At 43.3% G+C, this 25,664-nt stretch overlaps 5 protein-coding genes across 9 annotated transcripts; 3 read left to right on the plus strand and 2 right to left on the minus strand.

The window, feature by feature from the left end:
- Positions 1-64: 64 nt before the first annotated feature.
- On the plus strand, positions 65-2,198 carry LOC124192267. 2 transcript variants are annotated; one of them, XM_046585485.1, is made up of 5 exons: positions 168-597; positions 659-1,194; positions 1,403-1,490; positions 1,595-1,825; positions 1,894-2,198. In XM_046585485.1, the coding sequence occupies exons 2-5, from the start codon at positions 977-979 to the stop codon at positions 2,035-2,037; spliced, it is 681 nt and encodes a 226-aa protein (XP_046441441.1). In that variant the 5' UTR covers positions 168-597; positions 659-976; the 3' UTR covers positions 2,038-2,198. The 2 variants fall into 2 exon arrangements, with proteins under 2 accessions (XP_046441439.1, XP_046441441.1); XM_046585483.1 differs by having other exon boundaries at positions 65-1,194.
- Positions 2,199-2,431: 233 nt separating this feature from the next.
- On the minus strand, positions 2,432-8,017 carry LOC124192265 (protein tipE-like). 2 transcript variants are annotated; one of them, XR_006873632.1, is made up of 4 exons: positions 7,467-8,016; positions 6,023-7,341; positions 4,184-4,754; positions 3,216-3,355 (listed from the first exon to the last, which is right to left on the minus strand). XR_006873632.1 is itself a non-coding variant. In XM_046585481.1 (3 exons), exons 2-3 carry the CDS (start codon positions 7,255-7,257, stop codon positions 3,160-3,162), a joined length of 1,431 nt encoding a protein of 476 aa, XP_046441437.1. In that variant the 5' UTR covers positions 7,258-7,341; positions 7,467-8,017; the 3' UTR covers positions 2,432-3,159. The 2 variants fall into 2 exon arrangements, 1 of the variants encoding a protein (XP_046441437.1); XM_046585481.1 differs by lacking the exon at positions 4,184-4,754 and having other exon boundaries at positions 2,432-3,355; positions 7,467-8,017.
- Positions 8,018-8,235: 218 nt separating this feature from the next.
- LOC124192266 lies at positions 8,236-11,076 on the plus strand. Its single transcript, XM_046585482.1, has 7 exons — positions 8,236-8,753; positions 8,863-9,106; positions 9,268-9,400; positions 9,485-9,947; positions 10,059-10,292; positions 10,366-10,557; positions 10,643-11,076. Exons 1-6 carry the CDS (start codon positions 8,580-8,582, stop codon positions 10,528-10,530), a joined length of 1,413 nt encoding a protein of 470 aa, XP_046441438.1. The 5' UTR covers positions 8,236-8,579; the 3' UTR covers positions 10,531-10,557; positions 10,643-11,076.
- An 872-nt stretch (positions 11,077-11,948) lies between these two features.
- LOC124192275 (speckle-type POZ protein-like B) lies at positions 11,949-13,067 on the plus strand. The gene is made up of 2 exons (XM_046585489.1): positions 11,949-12,684; positions 12,747-13,067. The coding sequence occupies exons 1-2, from the start codon at positions 11,982-11,984 to the stop codon at positions 12,809-12,811; spliced, it is 768 nt and encodes a 255-aa protein (XP_046441445.1). The 5' UTR covers positions 11,949-11,981; the 3' UTR covers positions 12,812-13,067.
- Positions 13,068-13,286: 219 nt separating this feature from the next.
- On the minus strand, positions 13,287-25,561 carry LOC124192274 (lysine-specific demethylase 6A-like). Of its 3 annotated transcripts, XM_046585486.1 has the most exons (19): positions 25,098-25,561; positions 24,970-25,036; positions 24,761-24,908; positions 24,590-24,698; positions 19,420-19,595; positions 19,147-19,275; positions 18,711-18,936; positions 18,245-18,345; positions 17,962-18,136; positions 17,207-17,831; positions 16,866-17,130; positions 16,640-16,789; positions 16,312-16,542; positions 16,015-16,220; positions 15,490-15,941; positions 15,284-15,402; positions 14,983-15,193; positions 14,611-14,905; positions 13,287-14,543 (listed from the first exon to the last, which is right to left on the minus strand). In XM_046585486.1, the coding sequence occupies exons 1-19, from the start codon at positions 25,184-25,186 to the stop codon at positions 14,472-14,474; spliced, it is 3,846 nt and encodes a 1,281-aa protein (XP_046441442.1). In that variant the 5' UTR covers positions 25,187-25,561; the 3' UTR covers positions 13,287-14,471. The 3 variants fall into 3 exon arrangements, with proteins under 3 accessions (XP_046441442.1, XP_046441443.1, XP_046441444.1); XM_046585487.1 differs by lacking the exons at positions 24,590-24,698; positions 24,761-24,908; positions 24,970-25,036; positions 25,098-25,561 and adding an exon at positions 23,423-23,743; XM_046585488.1 differs by lacking the exons at positions 24,590-24,698; positions 24,761-24,908; positions 24,970-25,036; positions 25,098-25,561 and adding an exon at positions 21,661-23,337.
- Between the last annotated feature and the right edge of the window lie 103 nt (positions 25,562-25,664).

Here is a 25,664-nt window from a genome sequence, read left to right on the forward strand (position 1 = left end):
ACTGAACAAATTTAGTCTTAATCGACTAGTAGTGCTTTTGAGTTTCTCTTGATCAGACATTTGCGGCTGAAAAATGTTGCGATTCAGTCGCTGAAATATATTTTTTGGCGCAATGCATATACTAGTTTGTGTTGTTTCCAGTTCATAGACCTTATTTCCCATCCCATCAACTCACTAATCTAACGTCACGTTTTTCATTTTAGAAATGGTTATAGCGTCGGAAATGTCGTTTGCTTCCATTGCTTGAATAATAAGTTACCTAAGACGGGAGTGATTACATCACCCATACGTTGATATCAGGACAACGCGGATTCGAGATTGCTTCCGATCCAAGAGACTCTTACCGAATGCGCTGCTGGACCGCGTTTCTACTTTTGCAATCTCGTGCGGATATCGCAGAGGGAATGCATTATGACATATTTCATTATAAGTGAGATTTTCGCCTTTCTTCTCCTCGTTCGTCACCAGGATTCGTTTACGTCATTTTGCTTCCCCTGTGACGCAAACTTATAAGGAATACATAGAACGCTTTCTAGCATCAAAAGTTTGAGCTTTCGTGAAGTTCCTTGCGCTCTCTTACCACATCTTCGTTATGAGGTAATAGACGGCACCGTGAGTCTATTCTTAATTATAATCACAGTTTCAATTTGAATCAAAGTCAAAAGTGCTGTTCAACTATCGATTTTCATTATATATCCTCCCACGAGCTGACATAATAATATAATAAGGACACCGCCCTCCAAAATATCGACCGCGTTGTAGGAGGATTGTGCGCCGCCGCAGAATATTCTATACGGTACACATTGGGGGGTGCAATAGTTAGCGCTGCAAAGGGGGTAAGAAACGGTAGAATGTCTTCCAAATATTACGTTTCTCTCTGCTGACCGTCCCGTTCAAACAAACTTTGTTTGGTGATCTTCAACGAAAAATTTCAAATAACCCCGCGGATTTGTGATACTTGAGAAAGAAAGAAAGAATGGAGCACCGGTGGAACCAACTGACGGAGAAATTGATAGCATCGGTCAGTGTCAGAGAAAAATGGTGGAATCGGATTTGTCTCGCACTAACCGGAAAAGAAGGGCGGAGGCACTACTACAACCTGGAAAATTTGGAAAAACGATTCACGCTGTTTGAAACGATCTCTCATCGGCTTTGTAATCCGCAAGCTGTGGCTTTAGCGATGTTTCTTCAACAGTAAGTTTGTTTTCTTTAAATCTTTTTTAAAAAAGAAAAATAGTAGTGCCCTTTCCCCCTTCTTCGTACCCGCCAATAGGATTTGTTTGAATAACATATTACCAGTTTTTCATATTTTACCTCTGGGTTGAATGTTTCCCTACTTTTATTATATCAAAAAGGCAGTTGGATTTACATGTTTGTATGTTTTATTCTGTTTTTCATACAGTTTACACTACGATCCCCGTCTACCCGGCATTTCGGAGGAACTAACTTGGGCAACCCTCGAAGAATTCATTGCGGATGCAGAGCAAGCGGTAAGTTTTAACTTATCAAATTTGTAATAGAGCGAACAAAAGGCTAGTATTCACTAATTCACTGCATGTGCATTTATTTTTGTCATTAATTTTTTCTCTTACAGATTCCTGAATTAATCAGTGACTTGAGAGAATTAATCGAGGCAGCCCTTATCAATTCCACTCCTGTCCATTTAACACCCGACGCAGTTGGGTCTGGTGATGTGCACTACTTTCTTGACATAGACATGGCCGTGTTGGGCAGTTCATCCAGCGAATACGCCGAAACTTTAACTATGATGCGAGAAGAATACGGATTCACCTCTGACGTTGACTACTTCGAGTTGCGGCTCAAAGTCTGGAAATTAACGTTCTGATAAGAGAAATTTATCTGTACTAATGTGCTGTCATTTTTCACTACTAGGTGCTGAGATATTTTCTGCAGATACCCAACATTTACGCCACCGAAGACTTCCGGAATCGGTATAACGAAAAAGCTCGTGACAACATAATCAACGAGATATCAAACATTGAAGACCGTCTGAAAACGATTCGAGCTTCGCCGTGAAATCTAACTTATTAATAGCAGCAGGTGCTGGAGACTGAATTTTAAATGTCCTAACATGTGGAATATCGTCCAAGGAAATCATTGTTGGTTGGCTGAATTGTCCTGCGAAGAGCTCTGTGTGTCGAATAAGACGGAATCGAAATAAAAACAATAGTCAAGTTGCTTTTTTTGTGTGTTTGATAGATTGCCAGTCGCTTATATAATGATGTCAGTTGATACATTCATGGTTTCTTGTGCTCAATAGAATATGTAAGAAACTTTCTTACATAATCACAACTGGTGGACACCAGCTTATAACAACACAGTGTGAAAGGTATATTGGAGATGATAAAAAATATCTTATTATTATTGTAAAACGACACATGAGATAAGCGCTTTTCAAGACTGACTTTTCTTTTTTTTTAATTTATAGCCTTTTAATCGCGGTTATTGAATTATAATCGGCAAATGTTAGCCTATTTCATAGCCCAGAACAAGCGCTGTAAAAAAAAAATCCAACTCAATTCATAACACAACACTGTTATATAATTACATTTCCCAAAATAATTTGCGGGAATAAGATTGCGTAAAGCTTTGAAACGCAGCATACGGAATGAAGTATATAGAAAACGATTTGTGAATTGCTTGTGTAGCTTAGAGTACGTAAGCAAATATACTGAGTACGACACGGCAGCCCACTTTTAGTAAAAACCCGTTTCAGATGCGTTGCAGCAGGAAAACATTATTTGAAAATGTTTGGAAAATTCAAGTCCTTACATAATAATAAGGGGAGGCTCGAGAGACGAAAACGGGTGGTTAAATACTAGAATGGATGCAAAAAGGATCAGAAGAACGGCAAATCTAAATGGAATGAACAGAAGTCTCATGTCATAACGAGGAATTGGAAAGGGAAATCTTCGCACGGGGTGATGTAAAAATGAAGGAATTAATGCCTTAAACGATCATAGTTATATGCAGAGGCCAGAAATCCAACGGAAATTGCGGAAACTTTGGATTCGGTTATAGTGGAAATAGCACAGTAGGACTCGCAGCATGTAATAGAGAGACAAACCGAATATTATAGTGATGAACAGCTTTTCAGGATCAAGATTTTCACTTTTGTTAAAAGCATATTAAAAATTTTTACACGGGAAGAGTGACTTCTTCCTCGGAAGGTGAGGCGCTGCTGTGAACTTGTTGATGCGAAATGTTGGCGCGGATTCCAACTGATGATGTGTGCCATTCCTTGGTACGCTCTGCTGTGAAGACAGTGCACGTTTTCGGACAAGTGGCGTCATTGGGGCTCAACAACGAAGACGAAGCTATTCTCCTCGAGTCGCTAAATTATCAGACAAAAATCACGTGATCAGCATTCACCTCTGATAGGGCGACGGGGGAAGATGCAGAAACACACGATTTTTTGACACTAAACATGTATAGCCAGAATATAATATAGAGAGATCACATCCATAGGAATTAATATACACACACTTCAGCACAATCAATCCGTGCGCTATATTCCAATTAACTACGTAATAATATAATCACCGTTGATTGCATGCCATGAACACAATAACGTGCATTTGAGCAGGCGGATAGAGAATCCAAGCCAAACATTCCAATTACTGTCTATAGTAATTTAATCAAAAATCAAGAGGAGAAAGGTGGAAAATATAAGCCAACCGATGTTTGGATAATAAGCAAGACAAACTTAGTAATTTAACATCAAGTGTGTTTTTTAAATCAGCAGGATATGGTCTTCCTAGAAACCGGAGGGGCTAAAAAAAAAAGAAACCATGGACACCACAACCATGGCTACACTATATTTGATTACAAACAATCCCTTTTGATCATTCCGTTCTCTCATATATACGGGTTAATCGTAGAGATGTCTATCGACCCAATCATAATAATACAATCGCATCCACCAATGTAATACTGGAACGACATATTGCTTTAGTCAGCTTTAGTGTTTTTTTTTGAGGACACAGACTGTATAGAGAGACCAGGCACTTCTTTATCTATAATACTCAAGTTATATTAGTCAATCATGCCAACTATCACGAAAAACTCGATCCTGTATATCTAATGTAACTATAGAGTTTCAGACTACTACTGTATACGGGTAATATTTAATATCACGATGATGATGATGGCCTTTAATTACTTGGAAAAAATTGACGAACGAACGGAACGGTTGGAGACCCTTTTTTTTCTCCTAATCAATAGTCAGTTATTCGAGTCAGAATGATCACTTGAAGGAAGGTGCTTCACTGCCCGATAAAAATAGAGAGATATCACCGTGTGTGTGTTCAAGATTGCACCTTGAGAGATATGTGTTTGTTCGTCAGTGGTTATTAGAGATGAGTGGGATGCACTCGCGGAGCCTACGGCGTTGACGTCCCGAATTGGTTGATTGGTTCGGAGCGTAGGCGGACTGCTGCTGGCCTCGTCTGGGACTCGGTTTCGGAGAGAAATATTCAAGATCGTTGTCGTCGTTTGAAAATACCTCGACCGGGATTGAAGTCACGCTGAGGTTTGCGTTGCAACCGGATGAATCGCTGCTCAAAGAGGCCGGCAGATGAGACATTGAGGAGGAATCGGATTGAGAGGACAAGGAAGAAGTTGACGACGAAGATGAGGAGGAAGGTGCCGAAGAAATTGTTGAGGAAACGTGCGTCAAACTACCAGGATTTTCCTGGGCGGCAGCAGCCAAAGAACATTCGCCAAGTCGCGGTCTGCGCCATCAGATTATTTGTCGTCAATAAATCATTCAAGTATTTCAATCAAGCTCAATAATAACTGTCCAGCAAAACTTATTGATCATATGGGTGTTTAACCACTATTATAAGAGTCATGTAGAGGTTATTACACATATGAATACATAGGAAATGAGCCTATCAAGAATTCAAACTAATAAGTCTGCCAACGGCAGTTTGGGAATAGAAAATAAGTGGTGTTGTATAATAACCGAATTAATACCTCCCGAAATTAAAAAAAGGTATAAATGGGTTAAATAACGCAGGACACTCAAAAAAGGTGATTCTTGCATGAGTGGCAAAGGTTTGAATGAAATATATCCATAGAGCAAAATAACAGAGTAATGCATAGATATGTGTCTTATTAGAATTATAAACAAAATTTGCTTCTGCGCGCGCAATAAACCCTTTTCACTTCGAATAAGCTCTCGCCGTCAATTATTTGTACAGAAATCTGAGAAAAGTACACCATAAGCTATTTGTGGAGCTTGTGGTTATACTTTTGGAGTTTTACTCGTCGTATAAAAGTATATAATGCTATATAGCGCATCTTTCATTCATCCTGACAGATGTTCCTGAAGGGCGGCCAAATAAGAAAGCGAGCATGTCTATAATCTTCTGTTCCGAGTATTTTTAGAAGCAAATAATATACCTAGTAATACAGGCGGATTTCTGAAGTGAGTAGGGCTTGTGTTGAACTGTTTATGTACAGCAGTAACATGACAGTTATTTAAAGTAAAGCAGCATCGATCCGATTCCACAGAAAAAGAGAATAGAAATATAGTCTTGTGTATAACACTTAAAGATGTAAGACTGAAAGTGCTTTGATTATTTGCTATAGTGTAAATATAGAATTGCTGTAGTGTGTATAACAAGAATGACTGCTCGAGTCATTCGAGTGGTGTTTCGTTACAAAAAAAAAAAAAAAGAATTAAATCATTGTGGGAATCAGGTATATCACAGCCAGATTTGCCTGCCAAGTGCCACTCCAATCATGCCACTAGAATGAAATTTGCGTTCGCAACGATTGAGTTCAAAACGATGGCTTGTATAATATAATAGATATATAATAGATATGTCTTAATTTCGATCAATATATAATCTTCCCGGAACCGGGAAAGCTTCCAACCGCATAACCACACGTTGATCAAGCCAACAAGAATAAACAAAAGTATCAAAGAAATCAAATTCAATGAAGGAAAGTAAAAATTTCCCTTGTGGTGGTAATGAATCGATGAAAATGTTACCCCATTGATTTGGATATTCTCATTCCTCTACTGATGGGCGGTTGCGAGTTGCCTGCTGCTGCTGCTGCTGCTGTTGAATTTTTGGTTCCAGCCAAAAGGATGGCCGTCTCCTTGCTGGAGGCTTTGCCTCTCGCTATGCCAGCAGCCGGAGCAGCCGATAGAGTAGTAATGGCTCCGCCACTTTTAGCCCGCCGGATGATCCGCGTGCTATCGGGTGACGGGAACTGGTAGAGGAGTCCGTACTTTCCCCCGGTGTTGATCGGAGAGCTGATGGGCTGGCTGACCACCACACCTTCCACTTGGCTACCTTCTCCGTCAAAGTCCATGGACGGGCCTTTGGGAGTGGCGGCCGGCCCGTCGGACGACGGCTCGGCGTAGAGTTTGAAATAGGCATAGAAGAGATAGACGACGGAGATGACGAACAGGATGATGGGGATCGTAAGGCAGTAAATGAGTTCGGCCCGGACTTTAGCGATATTGAGCTGGGTGATGGCCAGGGTGGGATCAATCAGTGAGTAGTAGCAGGAGAAATTGGCGCCCAGGATGCCGTAGGCCGAAGCGAACGTGTTGTTGCATTCCACGTCGGGCGGATAGCCGCAGCCTTTGACGTTGGGCTGCAGCCGGGCCTCGTGGACGTGCAGCCCTTCGCCACCTTCATCCGCCAAGGCGTACGCCCCCTCTTTCTCGTCTTCTTCCGGCAGGACGGATTGAATCCGATCGTCGTAACTGCTGGCGGATGAAGAGGCGCCCATCCCGAATAACCCGTTGCTGGGCGACATGGGAAAGCTCTGCTGCTGCTGCTGCTGCTGGCCTTTGGTGTAGACGCTGCTCTTGACGCTTCTCTGCTCACTGAGCGGCGAATAGGCCATGGATGACTTGTGCTGGACGATGCGATCACGAACGGAGCGGGCATCGGCGTCGCCGACTGGCACCGGACTGCGATATCGCACCCGAATGTGCCAGCACTCGTAGACTTCCTTGGTGCAGCCTTCCCGGCACGAGCTCCACTGGCAGTTGGACAGGCCGCGATGGAAGCTGGCCTCGGTCGTTTCACAGATGACTGGCTCCGGATCAAACTCCATGTAAATGGTGGCCAGGGCCGGCTCGATGAAGAACGGCACCAGGAATAGGAAAATGAAAAGGCTGAAGACGGCCACCAAGCAGAAGAAGGCCGTCACATAGAAAAGGACATTCTCCCTTAATGAGGCCTTGTGCTCATCCATTTCAGAGGCCATTGTGCTGCTGCTGCTGCTGCTGCTGATGAGGACGACACTGCCAGACGGGGTAAACCCATCAGGTTTGTCCTTCAAGAAGCAAATCTAATTCACAACATTTCATTAATGGCATAATAACAAATCAAACGACAATCAACTCTTAATTTATCCTTATTCTATATACAGTTGTGAATTTTTCAGAAAAGATGTTGAACCAGTGTTGAACTTACCTATGAATAACCAAACGCGTTGCTGTCCTGATCTTCTTCTTCGAGTGACCAGGGACAAATTTACATACAGGACAACTCGAGCAAACAACCACTCCTCCAGAACAACACCTGATATCTACGAGTACCGCTATGGACGTTGCGATCGACGATCGATTTTACCCCCTCTTCTCTCTCGCGATCCTAATGGAAATGAGAGTCGAGTTTTGTGGATTGCGATGCAACAAAAAGGTGAGCCGACTCGACTAAACAAAGTGTTTTCGAAACATCACCAAAAAAAAACCCAATGATGGTGTCGTGCTGAAGTAATCTGAACGGTTGGGTTAGGCGTAACGTGAAGAAAAAACGGCCGTGGATAATGTCGCACTGCAGACTGTTTTAGAACGAGAAACCAACTTCATGTCTGGACGTCTAGAATACTACTCACCAAACCGTCAAGTGAAGAGCGGAGCGGTCCTATCCCTAGATGGCAACCAAAAACTCCCCCAAACGATCCAACATATTAGAACAAACCCTCGCACAACCCTCTACATACTCTGCTCCACATAAATTTGACGGATGTGAAATTCCTTTACGGGTTCAACTTTTACGCCATCGAGGATTATGTTTTTAATAATATGCGTTTTTTTTTTCTTTTAAGGTTATAACAAAAGAAGCGAATGTAAGAGTTAAGGTCATCCCAAAACGTAACGGAGGGTATATCGAAGGGCGGAGTCGAGAAGCTGGCGTGATTCCGTCGCGCTCCGGATATTGAACTGCGCACTGCGGGCGGCGCAATGGTCAACCGCGGCGGATGGAGCTCTGCATCATCCAGGCAGAGCAGAATACAAGTCGACTTGGTTTACAAAAAGCGAGACAGTGTATACAAGAAGCAAAAGATTCTCACTTGGTTTACATTTTTAGATTAGACTAGCCCCAAAACCCTCAGATAGATTTAGAAAACCAACCCAAATAATAAGTTGAATGGGAAATCTTTTTGAAACCGTTGATTTGTCTGCCACGGCAGTTTATTATTACACAGCAATCGTCCCTGTTTGAAACCTAGACAGTTGATTGCAGACTACTTCTGTGTGTGTGTGTGCGTGTGTGTGTCGATTATTTTATAGCCAAGCAGAAATGGCTAAGCGACCGGTTAAGAAACCCGAATATCCCGAGGAAAGCCGCATTTGCGGTTTGATTTTCATCTTTCAGTTGATTGCCGTTTTGAGTGCTGTGTCGATCGTTTACCTGACTGTGGCCACCTACGTGCCGTCCATCAAGGCCATCGCTTCCACCTACGAAGAAGCACCGGTATATTATCATTTGATTTTGAAAATTTTGAAAGGTTTCGTAATCAGCTTATATTTTCGATTTGACCGATTACGTTTACGTCATACCCGAAAAAAACCATCGCACACAGGTGATTTGCACGACAACTCTAGCCGACGATTCCGTGGAAAACTGCACATGGTTATCCTGTTTCGAATGGTGCTTGACAAAATCGTCTGGTCTCTGCATGCAGATTTGGGTTTCGGTCCGACAGAATGGCTCAGAGCTGGCATTCGATCAATGTCAAGATCGCGTTGAGAAATCGTGTACCACCGATGATTTGATTCCGACCCATCGACATCTGTGCAGAAAGGACCAGTGTGAAAATCTTCTAGGTATGTAATTACGTGTTTAGTCAACTTTTTTTTAAAAGTATCAGAATATTTGTGTTTAGATTCTTTTATTTTCTGTTTGATACGTCTAGATGTATTTGCACGGTATTGTTTAGGTCATATAGTCGTAGTTTATGACATATTCTTTCACTCGAAAAATGCAGGTCTGTTTAACTGCACCAAAGGAGTTTGCGTCAACGTGACGTCTGCCATGACATGCAATAAGTTCACTAATCTTGGCCATCAAATCAGTTTGAAACAGCGCATTAACTGCCAATCTTTGGACGGATTTTATACGTAAAACTTCATATATAGTTGAATTCACTTTCAAACTTTTAGAGTTGTTTCGCAAAAGTATTTTTGATTGTTGTATTATTTTAGTTGCACAGCCAGTTACTGCATGGAAATTCTGAAGCCTTACTCGTGCGATCGCCGCTGTAGTGATATGAGCGTTCACGATCCTCAGGGATCGCAGATACGCAACGTCATCGTCGTCAACAACGATCGCCTGGTAATGGCCGGATGCCAGGGCTCCGTGTCGGAGCGGCCCAGCGGCGAAGTCATTTGGAATCCGGTTTCCGATCCTGGCGAAATTCTTTTGATCAGCTGTACTAATATTAACAGTTCCCCGACTGGACAGCTTTCGGCCATGGATTGCGTCAACGCCTCGCTAGTCCCGGCTAACTATTTAAAGGACAATTTCAGTCTGCCCACTTTGATGTCTGTTTACCAAAATCAAACGGTCACCCGGCGGCTGCCAACGTCCTCGCATAGCGGCCGCCAAATTCCACTCGAGAGCGAACTAACCATTTATAATCGAAGCAAGCTGCTAGTCAATCTAGAGGTATAGTGTGCCATCAGACAATAATATAATAACCAACCCTATGTATAATAACTCTATATTTAATATTAACCAAACCATTTTATTCACTTATTATTGTATGGCTTTATAAAGTTTTGTGTCAATACGCTTCGCGACGAGTGTCGAGAATTTTTCGCCATTCACGGACGTGACGGCCGAGACCTGCGATCCCCGGCACGTTTCCCTTGCTACTACACGCCCGATAAAAACGACTCTGTCATTACTAAATTCAATCGAAACAAAGTCATCTTCGATTTTGCACTATCGGCGGCCGTCCCGGGTGTCCTTTTCGTCTTCTCTTGCTCCTGTCTCGTCCTTTGCACCAGGGTACAAGAAATTCACATATAAATTTCTCAAAAGCAATTTTGAATTATTTTTAGTGCGACCGTTTTATCTGCAGATCGTTGGAATAGGACCTGACGCTCACATGCAAATTATGGGATTCCGGCGTACGGCCGAGCTCAAGATGGAAGGTGCTAACGTGGAGGCCGAGTTGCTACCTGCGAATGACTCCAGCAATCGCAACGGGAAGACACATTCGAGCCAACAACGACCTGACGGCTAATAAAACCATTTACAACATGTATAGAAAGTAAGAAAAAAAAGTTTGATGCAGTGCAATAAGACTGGTCGCGTTTCTCAAAATATTTTGAATTTCTTTTTTTTTTTTTTCAGAAAAGCCTGGCGACAATTTAGTTAGTATACACAGTACAATTAGTTATACTCTTGGAAATGAGTACTACTCCTCTATACATTTGCTCGAAAATAAGCAAGCTTTAAATAATGCGGCAATCTTCTGAAATCCTTTTTATTCTTTTATCTTTTTGAAATCAGCTAAATATTCAATTCAAATACTGCACATAATCAACATGTTTCCATATATATCTTAATCCGGAAAACAGTGAGACTCCATTTGTGCGGGTTTCAATTTCATCAATCTGTTGACGGATGCAAATTGTGTTAAAAGGATTTGCGTCAGCAGTTAAAACTTAAAAGGCTTTGATTATTTTTCCTCCCCATTAAATTTTTAAAATATACAGCGAACTACAATTCCATGCACACGTTCCATCTCAAGAATACGCATAAAATAAAATAAACTTGCAAATTACAATTTCATCTCCATCATTATTTAACAAGAATATTTATAAAAATAACATTTTGAACATTTTGAAAACTATAAAAATAAAATCTTTTGATTTAATGGATTAAATAAACGAGTGTCATGACGAGAAGAGGAAACGAACGAAATGCTGACGAAAATGTTTCGACTCGTTTGTGCCCAAGCCGAGTAACGATGCAAATTTTCGCTTATAGAATTGAGCATCAAAACGAGCTCGATTCGAATTTTGGTTGACATTGGCAGATTCCTCTTGTCATGCAGATTCTTTAGATGCAAGTTTTTATTCGTTTCTGCAACGTTTTCGTAGGTAAAATTGTGAAAAAGAATCGAGTGGGAGAGACAATCGGGTGGAAGAAAACAAGATGGGCTCAGCGCGCGCTCGAAGAGCCAACGTCGTTTTGTGTTTCTTGTTCAACTTTATCGATTTTTACAGATTCGCCTACTGCTCGTAAAAATCTGCAACCAACAGATTCCGATAGAGAATTCTCTGCTGAATCGAGTGTTGGTATTTTGATAATGATTTACTTGAAAAATAACAGGTGGTGATAATTAATTGAAGAGCATTGCCAAAACGTGACGGGACCGACGAGCGAATCCAGCCACTTTGGATGGGACGAAATTTTTTTAAAGAATTAGATTTCATATATTCCGATAGAATAGAACGTGATCTTTTCAATGGCGTTTTTTTAAATTTGATGCGATGATTAGAAGTTGACGAAACAATTGGTAAAAGCCGAACGCAAAGCACAGTCCTACTGGCTGTCCACGGTTTTAGAGAAAAAGGGCCTCAGTTTTGGGCGTTCATTCTGGAACGTCCGCCACCCGACTACATATAGGCGACTCCCCCCTCCGCCTCCAGTCAGTCAGTCAGTCTCAAGTCTCAACTCTCAACTAATATGGCAAGTCCATCCAAAATCCAGTCCCAAATAGAAAGAAACGTCATCAAAACAATGGGTGGCTTTGCCAGTATGTTTCACGATCAACATCGGTGTGATGTCCAGTTTCACTTCAAAGATGGAAAATCCATTGGTGCCCACATCTTAATTCTGTCAATCAGCAGCCCAGTATTTTCTGCCATGTTCCAGTCGGGTCTCTTAGAGTCTCAAACGCGTGAAGTGAACATCATTGACACTGAATTGGACATATTCTGGCAACTTCTCGACTACCTGTACACTGGCAGCGCACCCAAACTCTCTGATGAAAACATCGCCAAACTACTCTTCGAGGCTGCGGATAAATACGCCGTCGAAAACCTTAAAAGTGAATGTCTCGAGGCTCTGCAGGAACGAGTGAGACTTGACAACGTCGTCAACTTAATGGTGTGGTCAGACTTCCGATCAATCAAATCGGTTTTTGATGTGGCATTGGAATTCACCGTTAACAATTTTCGCAAGCTCATTGTCCAAGCCGACTTCGAGGACTTTCTTAAGAGTTATCCGGATTTGTGTTTGATGGTCATGAAACGTGTCGCTCTCCTTATTCCGTGTCAATGCGACCCGAATCAACCCGAAGATGAGGAAAGCGGGGACGAAGAAGAAGAAGATAAGGAGGATGAAGAAGAAGATGAGGAGGATGAAGAAGAAGATGAGGATGATGAAGGTATTTTATTTTTAAATGCTTTATCCTTTTTAATTAATTAATTTTTGTTTGTTTGTCTTTAGCTGCCGATGATGATTTTGACGTTGTTTCTCTTGCTGCCGATGATGATTCTGACGAAAGCGACTAATGTAGATTCAGACATTATTCTGACCGAGTGAATAGAAAGGTTTTTCGTTTCCTTGTCTCATAAGTTTCTGTCATAAATTTCCCAGCTCTTTTTGTTTTGTCGCGGTTTTGCATTGTCGTCGACGAATTGTAAATTTACTGCGAAGATTGCATCTATAAGTATTCTCGAATTTCTTGTTTGTGGTTCTGCTGCTTCCACGTTCTGCACGTTCCATCTCAAGAATACGCATAAAATAAAATAAACTTGCAAATTACAATTTCATCTCCATCATTATTTCACGTGAACATTTATATAAAAATAACATCATTTTGAAATCTTGTATATTTCATCTCGGCCAAAATAATGGACATGAAAACTCTCTGGTTTGACCACGGTTTCAGTTTTTCCCATATCTGATATAGTTAAAAAAAGGAACTTAAAAAACATTGTGAAAGGGGGTCGGGGGGTGGGACAATTCATTTGAACACAAATAGTATTTACCAATCGAACACGCAGTGTATTGTCCAAGTGCAGACAGCAACGAGGAATGTGTCAGATTAATCTCAACGATTAACAACTGGGCAATTTTTTTTTTTTTAGTATTCCTCGCTCTTGGGGGCTGTAAGATTGAGCAATCAAACGGTTCCACTGCAACACGGAATAGTAAATATATGGTAACGAGAGAGAGAGAGAGAGAGAGAAAAAGTGCTTGTACATCGTGCCCAGCATCGAACGGAATGCGCGTGCACAGCAATCTTTTGCATAGACAGAAACATATGAACAGACTGTGGGCCCATTTTGTGGATGAGGAGAACACCACCACGAGCTAAATGAAGATAGTTCCTGGTATCTTGAAGTTGGTGCACAACATCATTTTGGCTATAACGGGCACATTGAAAACAGGGGGGAAAAAATAAGAACGGGAGTCTCAGAATTACACAGAATTTCATTACACACAGCGAGCTGGCAGTGCCATCTGAACACACGCAGGGTCTTTTCTCCCGGTTGAGGTACAAGACACGGGCTATATAGTATCAGGGAGGAAGGGGGGGCCATCCATGTTGGGAGATCTTTATTCAATTCGTTTCGGTAGACCTTATACAGGGCATTGAAATAGATTCGACTACACTGAACGGTAGCCATTCCATTTGTGTGTGACCTTATCTAGAAACGAAACTTCAATTGAAATACAAAAAAGAAAATGACGCGGAAGATGTCCGCAAACACGCGGCTCCCACTCGAACACTATTGATTCTCAACACACAAACACGCACACACATTTTCAATGGGGGTGGGGACGACAGACACAGAGGGGCAGTCATTCCAAATATTTTTTACAACTGATCAATTTAGGCCTCGGTAGAAATATAGTGTGGTAATAAGCATACAAATCCGGTTAAAAAAAGAGAAAAAACTGGATAAAAGACGAAAACTATCACAAAATAAAAGGAGGGGCAAATCAATTTTTTTCTTTTTTTTAAATTCTTCAGGATTGCGGCAGAGCCAATGAAAGAACGTGCTACCAAAATTCATTTAAGTCAGAAGAATATTTTAAAAAATAATAATAAAAAAAAGGGTCCCTGCTGTCGAGTGGCAGTGATTTCGACGCCCAAGTTATGAAACATATTTAAAACGATTAAAAATTACACATTTTAGTCTATATCGGTGATCTTTCCATATTTCAACACGATAACAAAGAAGTCGCAGATGTCGAGGGCACTGGCGTCGGCGGTTGCTGTATTTGTGGATTGAGCTGCGAATGGGAAAACGATTGAGAATAAAGACAAGAAATGACAAGACGTACAAGTTTGAACACTTACCGGATGCAACACGAATGCATCATAGGTTTCGATCAGGTCTTCAAGGTGATACTCTTCCAAACAGACGAACCCTTCCAAGTTGGGACTGTGCCTGCGCGAGCAGTGCAAACAATGGACCACGTGCTTCTTCTCTTGCTCTTTGATGAAGAGCATGTTGAAGACTTCGTCCTCGCATTGACCGCAATAGTGAGAGGCTTCGTTCTTGCCCCGGCCATGGAAACGGACCTGAACTCCTTTGGAGCGCACAAATTGAGTTATCAACTGGGTGTGACGTAGGGTCTTCATCAGGGTGTTCCTGTAATTTGAGAATGAGTCCGGGATTAGTCAAATGCGGCTCGCGACTGGCAGCTGTTGTTTCCCAACTGAAATTACCGAAGAAGTTCGAAAAGTTTCGAATCGGACACTTTAATGTTCCTCGCCAGGTTCCAAGATAAATGGATCATAGGCACGATACTTTTGAAGCTTTGCAGCTTATTCCACTCGTAACGATCAATAGCTAGCTGATACTGCCTGCCAGTAATTGGTCCTACGTTCCACGCTATGTTGTTGCACCAACCAATCGCTTGCACCCAATGAATGCAGCCTAAAAATAGCCAATAAGAAAATCATTTTTTTAAGAAAACGCTTCAAACGTCATCACTCAATGACTTTTTTTTTTTAATTATTATCTTACCGGAATTGACCCATACAACGTCGCCTGGTCGCTGCAGAAATTTATAGACTGGAATATTGGCTTCCAGCAAGTCTTCCATCATCGGCCACCAGGATCCATGACTGAAGCTGATGTTGTTCCTGCAAATACCAATGATGATTAGAAATCACCTTATACGGTTTCTTGGCATTAAGAGAGAAAAAAACAAACAAAAAACTGTTAATTACTTTTCGCAGAGATTGTGAATGGCTCCCCAATAGGCATCGGGCACTCCGAACCATTCGCAATCGCCCGGCCCAATGTTGATATTGATGGAGCAGAAATTGTTGTTCTCCTGGTGACCCGGCGTCCGACTCCCGGGCACCTTCATGTAAAGCTGGACAGTGTTCATGCCCAAAATAACGTGACCGACGTGCGTCAACATGTTACTGGCCGAGACGACGCGTGCAAAGGCCGGTAATTTCATGAGCTCCTGAAGCTGGGCCCGCCACTTTCTCTCGTCCGACAAATCGACGTTGGTTCCAAACTTGATGGTCTTGTAGCCGTGCTTGCCGCGGCCTTTCTTGAGACCTAGTCCGACACGGTTCGACGTTCCGATCGAGTCCTTGGAATCCGAGTCGGAATCTAGGCGGTGACCTCCAACCGGATGTCCTCCGCTGGTCATCTTATCGTGTTCCTCCTACACAGCAGCAGCAACAATAACAACAACATTAGTTGGACCGCAAATTTATTCAGTGCTCGACTATTATTACCTTGAGGCTCTCCTGGAAAGTGGAGGCTTGATATTGAGCGTACTTGGCAACCGTTGTGATGGATCGATGAGAAATACACGCCCACCCGCGGCGACTTAATGTCGGGTCCCAGTTCTCATCTGGAGGTTGTTGCAACTGCGTTCTCACCTCGACTGGATGGTCGGCATTGGCTTCCACCAAAGTTTTCGTTGAGAACAATCCCAAATCTATCCATCATCAAAACAAAATAAAAAAGTTTCAAAATTAAAGATTAGAACCGATCGACGCACGGCAAGCTGCAATGATCAAAAGACTGACCCATTTTTAAGGCCGACGCCATGCCCCGCACGACGGCGATGGGATGCTTGAGGCAAAATTCTTGCAGCTGGATGCTGAAGGCATCTTTTTTACTCTCCAAGTAGACGCTCGGCGTGGGAGGCAAGAGTTGCTCGCGGGTCAACCGAATGGCGGGAGGTTCCGCCGGCTGAGGCGGAGGCATGCTGACTGATAAAATGTGGAAATGGCGCAAACCCTGGAAACCGACGGCTCCTGTTCAAAAGTCGGGAAGGAACGTTAATCAACATATTCATGCGAACGCTAATTAATGCACGTGTGTTGTTCTTCTTTTTTTAAAAAATTTTTTTACCGCGACAAGAATCCAAAACTTCACGAGCCGACATGTTAATGTTGGCTTCTTTGAGTTGGCTGCTGCTGCTATTCGAGTCACTGCTGTTGCATTGGAATTTCTCCTCTTCCGTATCTGACGCATCTTCCATGATCTTGGAATAGCCACGACCTGGGAAGCGCAAAAAGTTTTCAGTCAAGTTGGGCCCCGTGAAATTATTAACCCAACAACAACAACAACAACATACCTTTGAGGCCGCCACGATTACGCGGCGAGGAGGAACGTCCCATGGGTCCACCGATGGCCAAGACGGGCGTCGGTTCTTTTGCGATGCGTATATTGGATGGTGGGTTGTGGACGAGGTTGGTAGTGGCCGGTTGAGTCGGTGGTAAAGTCGCAGATGGCCCAACGACCGGCTGTGGCTGCTCTAAATCCAGTTCGCCCTCTTGAGCGAATTGCTTCAAAAGATCTTCGGCCAAAGAAGCAGCGATGTCCTTTTGCGACAACAAAGCCTTAAATATAAACAAAGAAACGGTCGTCATTCATTATTTTTGCAAGCGCACAACAAGGAAAAAGTTCACGGTTTACCTGCAACTCTTGGTCGCTTACTCCGGATGGAGACGAGAGGGCTGGAGGGCAAGACATATTCGTGTAAGGCTGTTGTTGCTGCTGCTGCTGTTGTTGTTGAGGAATTTGAGCTGAAGACGTTTGAGGTACGGCCGCTCGCGGGAAATTTTGTTGTTGCTGTTGGGGTAAGGCTGTTCCGCCAATAGGAAAGGGTCCTTGAGGCCTAGGAGAGAATGGCTGCCCAGCTCGTATCATTTGCTGCTGTTGTTGCTGTTGTTGCTGTTGAAGTCGCAACTGCTGCTGATGTTGCTGCATCATTCGGTAATGATTCTGCAGCTGCAAAAGTAACTGCTGCTGCTGCGGCGTGAGACTGTTTTGATTCTGCTGAAGGTACTGCAGCATTTGGAGCTGTTGCGACGTCAAGTAGAACGAAGGCAACGGCGGCCGAGGTCCGGCGACACCACCTTCGACTGGCACCTCCACTTTGAAGCGTTTGGTTTGGGATGGCCCTTCGACGAATCCCGGCCCTCGAGGAAATACACCCTGACCGGCCGCTCCCCTCTGCTGCATCTGCTGCTGCCTCGAATTCATCTCGGCGGTGATGGGCAAGTTCCAGGCGTCTTCAATGGAAGGCAATAATCGAGGCCTGTAGACACACACGGAAAGAGCATCAAACCAAAAGAGAGAGAAAAAAGGTTAGGTTAGAGAGGCGTTGCCACACAAAGAGGACCTATTTTTGTATAGTATGTATGTCAGAAATGTAGAGAGAAACTGACTTGTTGAAAGACGTAGGGGTTGGAGCGCCCTCCAGCTGCTGCTGCAGGAACTTTGTCCTCTGCAGCAAATTGGGGTGCACGGCTTTACCGTGATTCTTGCTAGCACTCCCTCGAGCAGCGTTAACGTAGCACGCTAGACCGTCTCGCGGTTGATTACTAGTCTCGTATAAAATACCTAGTACGAGCACAAAGAGAAAACAAAACAAAAAAATGGTTGATTATTCCGTGTTATCTTTTTGCTTTTTAAAAGTTGGGTTCGGTTTTACCCGAACGTCCGTCTTACCTAAGTTGGTCCAAGCGGCAGAGTGATTTTTATCTAGTTGAACAGCGCATATGTAGGCTTGCAATGCGTCCATAGGCTGGTTCTGCTGCTGATAAAGAACTCTGAAAGTAGGGGGAGACCAAAAAATAATAATAATAATAAATGAAATATAGTACACAGACACACAACACAATAAAAACTTTTGTGACTACTCCAGAGGGACATTGTAAATGAAAGTGTAAATGAATCCGCAAGGAGAGCTATCATTTTTTTTTCTCCAAGAGAGAGGGGTGGGAGGGGGAAATGAAGAGGGTTCTAAAATTAATTTTTATGGCCAGAGACTCTTTGCATTGTAAAAATATAAAGGAAAAAAAAAAAACTGTTGCCAGGCGACCGAATAAAAAGCTCCGCCATGAAATTTACGGTTTTTCCGTCTTTTGACGAAATGATTCCGAGAATTAACCAACAAAAAAGTTGCAAGTCTTACCCGATCGAGCACCAAGTGTCGGCATTGCCTTCGGTTTTATCTACCGAGTTGCGATACGCCAGAAAGGCTTCGTGAACCTTGCCGATGGAGGCGTAGCAACGACCGAGCAAGTAAAGGCTCTGCCCGGATTTGTGATCCGCCTCGATGGCCTGCTGCAAATACTGGATGGCCTGCAATTCGCGTTGATTCCTTTCTCCTAGCGACTCGACACAATGGTGCATCCAGCCTGGCAGACAAGACAAAGAGGTCATTAGCAGTCGCTCACGAATTGGTCGGAGGTCATTAAAAGTCCCAACAAGAAGGAGAGAGACAAGCAATTCTCTCGGTTCTCGTCATTTTCGTCATCATCATCGTCGTTGTCGTCGTCAAAGAAGTGAAACGGAAACGAAACAATGCGTGCGGATAACTACGGCACGGCGCGGTGTATCGCTATTACCCAATTGTCGGTAGATGTCAGCTCGGACCAGCGGGGGCAGTTGTTTTTCCAGCAGCAGCTGTTCGTATTGTTCTTTCGCTGTTTTGATCCGGTTGGAGACCTCGTACAGGTGCGCGATGTGAAATCGGACTAGAGGGGGTGTGGAGAAACCGAACAAATTTCAAGAGAAAACATTTAATAAGTTTCTTTTTCTTCTACAGTAGTTGACGAAACTTTTCTCAAGAAAATTGAGACGAGTCCGTATAGTTTCTTTCGTTGTCTCGTTTTTCTTACTTTCGTGTTGGCTGAGCGAACACGGAGCCGAATCGATCAAGGTAAGTTGGAAATGCTTCAGCGAAGACTCCAACTCTCCGGTCACCTTGAAAATCAAGCCTAGCCGCAAGTGTACTTCATTGGCTCGGCAAAAGACCGGGTCAATGTACAGGAGTTGCTGGAACGCTTTGATAGCCCTGTTGATGAAATGACGACAAAAAAACAAGAAGAACAGCATAAATAATTTGATTAAAATCCATTTTGGTGGTGCGGAACACGGAATCCTCCCAAAATAATAGCACACATTTCTGTCCTGAGGTCGAGTTACCACAAACCGGTAGCCAAAGAAGAACAAAAAATAGAAAAAGGAGGTAACTATACAATGCAATCAAGATTGGGTCTTTTATTCTTCCTGCTTCTACCCCGCATAATAGAGAAGAAGAAGAAGAAAAAGTTGGGGGCGGGCGTGAAATTCGAGCCGGTTTTCTTTAGCCGTGAAAGACGACAACGACTCGAGGAAAGAAAATAACAACAGCGACAAGAGGAATTTTGGAGGTCGCAGATAGATCTATTCCGCTTCTTTTTTTTCTCTCTTATCCCGGGCCATGTGACTCTCATCACGGCGGAAGAAGAAGAAGAAGACGACGGCGCCCGTTAAAAAGGGAACGATCTGGAACGAGAACCGACAGGAAGCGAACGGAAGGGGGTGGCTAGCGCTGACATAGCCAGGGCCGGATGTTCTCGAATTCTCTCTGTCGCCGCAAAACATAGGCGGCTCGAAAAACACATACACAACCCACACACACACACAGAGGAGGAAGACAAAACTTTCTCCCGACAAGTTGAGGAGAAAAAACGAGTCACTCGACTCTCGTGAAATCGTCAAAACGGAGGTAATCCATTTGAAAAAAGAGAAATGGTTCAAGGAGCCAAGTTTGCTCGAGGGGGGGGGGGGATAAGGGTTGATTTATATCTGGGGGTTAGACATTTTCAGTCCGGGACTGCTAGATGGTGTTGGCGTGTTGGCAAGCACGCTGTCGTGCTGCTGCCCCGTCGTTGTTGTCTAGACCCGAATCACCGGGACTTGTGTACGGTCGTCCTATCGATTTTTTCCCTTTCAATCCCCAGTCATTTTCTCCCCCTCTATCACGACGGGTTAGAAAAAGCCATCGAGGGTCGACAGCACAGCTAGCTAGCTAGTTCCATGTTGTGTTTCTGTTGGTGGTGGGGGCCCCGAAAGCGTGGGATCGTCCGGCCCATCATGAACGAACGCCAACCAACTCTGGTGATCTATTGGCGAAAGGAATGAACACTGAGACTGGGGGGAGGAAGAATAAAAAGAGCCAGAAGGGGGGAGGTTGTAGTACAAGTATGGAAATAACTACTTAAAAAATAAAAAAGGAGAGAGCCGAAAATTCAATAGAAATGCTTCCCCCAATCGAAAACCGATGGAGGGTCGCCTCCTGCCCTACATAGAAACAACATAGAGAGGGGGTTCTCTCCGGCTATAGTCTTGGGTATTGATCGAAGCAACCATAGCCCCATAGGTTCAAGTGTGTGTGTGTGTGTGTGTTTTCAACGTAGAGAGAGAGAGGGGACGGGTCGACGAAGAAATAAGAAAAATCTAGAGCGGCATACCTGCCAACACTCTGGTTCTCAAACAAACACACGTCGATGAAAACAAAAAAGGAGAGAAAAGAAAAAAAAAGAAAAATTTGAAATTCTAGATGCGTATTATAAGCCGAGGGGACCGTCAATCGGTGGCATACGGTTGGCCTGCTGGATGGGGGAGACAGTTGTTGAATAGACAACACATCCATTCCACCCCATTCGGTTGTTTTGCTTCACTCTCCCCCCCCCCATCCCTATACCCATAGACACACACAAAGTTTTTTTTTCTCTCTTCGTCATTTTTCCATAGAGTAGACCGTAACGCCATTAAAAACATTACTGTGAAGAGAAGTTGGCCAGAAACTCTTTGTTGACAGATTCGACCCAAAACACGGGAGAACTCCCCCCCAATCGTCGAAAAAATAATGTTTTACAATCCTCCGTCTATTCTCCGACTGTTGAAGAAGAAAACCAAAACCAGACAAACGTTTCAGAAAAAAAAGGAAAAAATATTCGATATAGAACGGGTTGTAATAAAACTTGTTCCGGTCAAAAAGAACGCTTGGAACAATCCATTTATGGCGCAAAGGGTTCCCGTAACAGTTGGAATCGTGTTTTTAAAAGGGGGGATTTTTTTTTTACGACCATAACCTTTTTCTCTCTCTTCCACTGATCCTATAGGAGCCTGCTGCTAGACGGCAGAGGAGAACTTGTAATCGGCACGGCGACAGAGAAACTGGTCAACGCACAGCAATCAACACTTTGTGTTTTTTCCTTCAAATCGTCTCTATCCCCTTTTGACTTGTTCCCACGCAGGAACAACGTTCACTGATTTCTCTTCGGACGTGACGATCACGACTAAAAGACGACGACGACTACGTTTATGCTTTAAATACTCCGAAAATGCTTAATCTAATCAGTTTCTTTGTTTCTCTAACTATCTCCTGGAACCAGAGATTCGGTTCCCTCGTGTCGGAAGTTGCACAACGCGCCAGAACAGAAAAAAAGAAAAGAAACCGCAAACATTCCCGAGAAAAGGTGGGTGTACTAACGCCAGGGTGTACTTGCGTTATTTTTTTTTTTTCCCGTAGAGTTATCACGTAAAATGATACAAGCCGGCTTCTTGTGTAACACGGGGTCTTCCAAATCATTTCAGCTCTCTCACGCAAGAGGCGCCCACAAGAAGAAGAAGAATTCGAAGGAAAAGAAAAGAGGCCGCTGACTTCTTCGGGTTTTGGCTTAACAGAGGAAAATTCTTTCGTTCTAACCGTTGGTTGGGAGGCTTTTTTAAACACGCCGCCCGAGGGTCGGGATGAATTCGGTGGGAAACGCTGAATGAGATAAGAGACTAACACACACACACGCACTGACTGTCAGACCGTGAGGTCCAGCCCACCACCTCACGACCACGAGGTATCGGTCAAGTTGATTGAATGACGTCACAAAGACGACAGGAGAAAATAGAGACGCAGGAATGTTTCACGAACGGACGAGGCTCAAAGAAGAGAGAGGAAAAAAACAAAACAAAAGAATTATAAAGATTAGATAGTTAATACGACGAGGGGGGAAAAATGTTTAAACGGTCCTTTTCAACCCCCCTGTTTTGTCTATTGCTCCTTCCAGAGTTAACTAATTATACTTGGAAATATCGTGAGGCAGGTGAGCGATGGCCAGAAACCCCGTGAAGTTCAGCCCTCCTTGAATCTACCAGCCGAAAGATAAAGCGGAGGAAAGTTTCTTGGCTGTTGGCGAGGGGGGCAGTTTCTCGTGATAGTTGTATTTTTATTTTGAAAATTACTTTTTGTCCAGGGAACTTGCATACAAGATTTTTTTGTTCAGGGTAAAAAAAAAGGCCCAAGCCCGTAGGCGAACTGTGTGCGTAGGAGCAAAAGAGATGCCCATTGAACGCACCAAGTGGAAGAGAGAGAGAGAGGGGAGTCGAATGCCTTCAGCTCGGCCTGGAAATTGGGAATATGGGGCCTATGGGCTCTCTTTTTATTTCTTTCCCTCTATGTGTGTGTGTGTGTGTGTTAAGACGGGTCCGTTCGGGTTCGTTGTCCTGGCTGTCTTGCCTGCTGCTCCTCTCCTACTTCTACACACACACACACACGGAGAATAAGGGAGGAGACGCCCACAGTCAAAGTGGAACAAAAGCCAGAATTTTTTGTGTTTCCTTCCAAAGAAGGATAAGAAAAACAAAATAGACCGATTCAAGTTTTGTTTTCTAGCTCAAGAAGACAAGAAAAAAAAAACGTAAGGTTAATCGTATTCCACGGGTCATAAACAAACAAGGTTTACGCTTGGAATGAGTGAGAGAAAACAACAACCTTCACTTAGAGCCTAGGGGGAGAACTAAACTATAAATCCTGAGTGATGATGATGATGATGGTAAGTTGGGAATAGCTCAACTGACCTTCTATTTTTTCCGTTTTCACGTGGATCGCCAACGTCCCTCAATTCCGTCAAATGAAGGAAAAATAAACAAATAAAACAGCCTCACTCTGCCCAGCGTAGTAAAAAAAACACGCTCACGCAAATAACACATACAGTCACACTACTACGACTGGCGCGGGGCTAGGCCAGCTCGTTCACTCACTCACACATACACACACGCACCCTCCACAAAACCAGCAGAACCGCTCTCCAGCTCCGAACACTCGCTCAGACCAAGCACGACTCAGCCCAAGCCAACGGTATCTTGTAGCCTCATGGCCGATTCCCCCCTCCCATATACAGAGAGAGAGTGGAGGGGGGGGGGAGGTGGGTTCAAAACGCGCTAGAGAGAAAAATAAAGAGGCCTCAACCGTAGAATGGATTAAAAGGAAGGTACGGTGTACCCTGCAGTACACATCCGCCGAGGGAAAAAGAAACGCAGGAGCGAGAACAGCCGCTTTTAAACGACGTCGACGGCGCCTATAGTTTTGGATTGCCTCCCCCTCCTTCTTTTTTCAACCAGCAATTCAAAGAGGTGGTGGTGGAGGGGTGAGAAAGTAGGGTATAGGGTGGTGAGGGAGGGAAGGACGCCGCGGCTGCTGCTGCTGCTTTTTTTTTTTTTATCTTCAAGGGTCGAGGACAAAGAGGTTTTCTACCGAGCAGCCTCAGGCACAATATATTCTACCCCTACAATATCGTGACGGGCTAAAAATGAGCACTGCAGAACCATCTAGCGACGGCCGGAAGTGAGTAGACAACCTTGGTGTTAGGAACTATCACGACTACTCTTGGAACACGGTGCCACTCTCTGCAGGTGAAACATTGACCCACCCGCCAGCGCTGATAGTACCTATTCAAAACAGCCTTGAGGACATACAGATGAGCAAGGGGAGGGAGGAGGAGGCAAAATAAACAACTACAACGAGAGAAGTTTAAATAACTTTCGAGGAGGAGGTGGCTCCTCAATGATAGTCTCTAGATTGTTGATTCTTGTCACGTTCACGAAACCGCCACGCTTTCTGTGAGGCAGAATCGTAACTAATATCGGCGTGACCGCGTGAAACTGTTGAGGAGGGATAGGTACACTGCACCCAAGCACCCGTACAACTGTTTGAATATTTTACTAACTATGATGCTCTATACTCACCAATTGAAAGAATTAAAGTGGAAGTAAACGAGTCCTAGGCCATAAAGATAGTTGGTATCTCTCCAGTGGTCAGCTCTTAGAGAGCGGAATTTCTGGTAGGCTGACATTGCTGCATGGAAATGAAAAGTTGGCATACAGAGAATTACAATGCAGTAATTGAACAAAATAAACCTTTTGGGTAGTCTTCAATGAGAATGTTAAAATGGCCCAATTTGCAGTAGGTTTTTGGATCAATATTGATTCCCTTCTCTGGGCTATCTGATTCATTTTTTAGCTGTTGGTGAGCTTGACTCAGCATCCGTTCCAAATACTGAATTGCCTATAATTCATCATAGTTGAGATTTTTCAATTACAAAGAATATGAACTTAATCTTACAAACCTTCACTACTAAAACTTTCTTTGCAGCATGTTCAGGATTGTTGAGTTGCAGGAAACCATACTGACGGCTGAAACAAAGTAACGGTGTGAAAAAAACAACACAGATTTTTTTAATACAATGCAATATACCTATCAAGTTCTGATAAAATTTGAAGCTCCTGTGGAGTCAAGTTGATATCTACAGTATCTTTATCTTGTTGCGTTTGTGTCATCTTCATTGACAACCTCGAAATCGGGCAAGGGTAATTCAATCCAAATTTTCAAAACGAAACGCCTATCGTTAGCGTCGATCGGTGAGCAAATGAGCTACAACTTGAAGAAAAGTTCTTCGATTTTTATCCACAAAATATTAACTCCTTTCCATCAGATAAAAACTTTTGGCATCAATCTTGATTTAAAACACAAAAATATCATCATAGTTTTTATAAAAAGTTATTATTTTTTTTTGCAATGACAGCCAAAACAGACACAAGCCTAATGCAGGGTTGCCTCTGTATAAAGTGTAAAAGTGTAATTTCTAAAATTGAACATCCTTATTCATTTAGGATTTGTTTGGTGCATTCGTTCAAACTGGATAGTTAATTTTTTAAATGGAAGTACTATTTTTTTATTGGGTATAGGTTATATTTCTTGATAATTTAAGATGCTGTGGCACTTGTGGAGTTGTGGGTGGTTGTGGCCTTGTATGTATGCTGC

Source organism: Daphnia pulex, chromosome 4, assembly GCF_021134715.1.
Source record: "Daphnia pulex isolate KAP4 chromosome 4, ASM2113471v1".
In the NCBI taxonomy this organism is placed as follows: Eukaryota; Metazoa; Arthropoda; class Branchiopoda; order Diplostraca; family Daphniidae; genus Daphnia; species Daphnia pulex.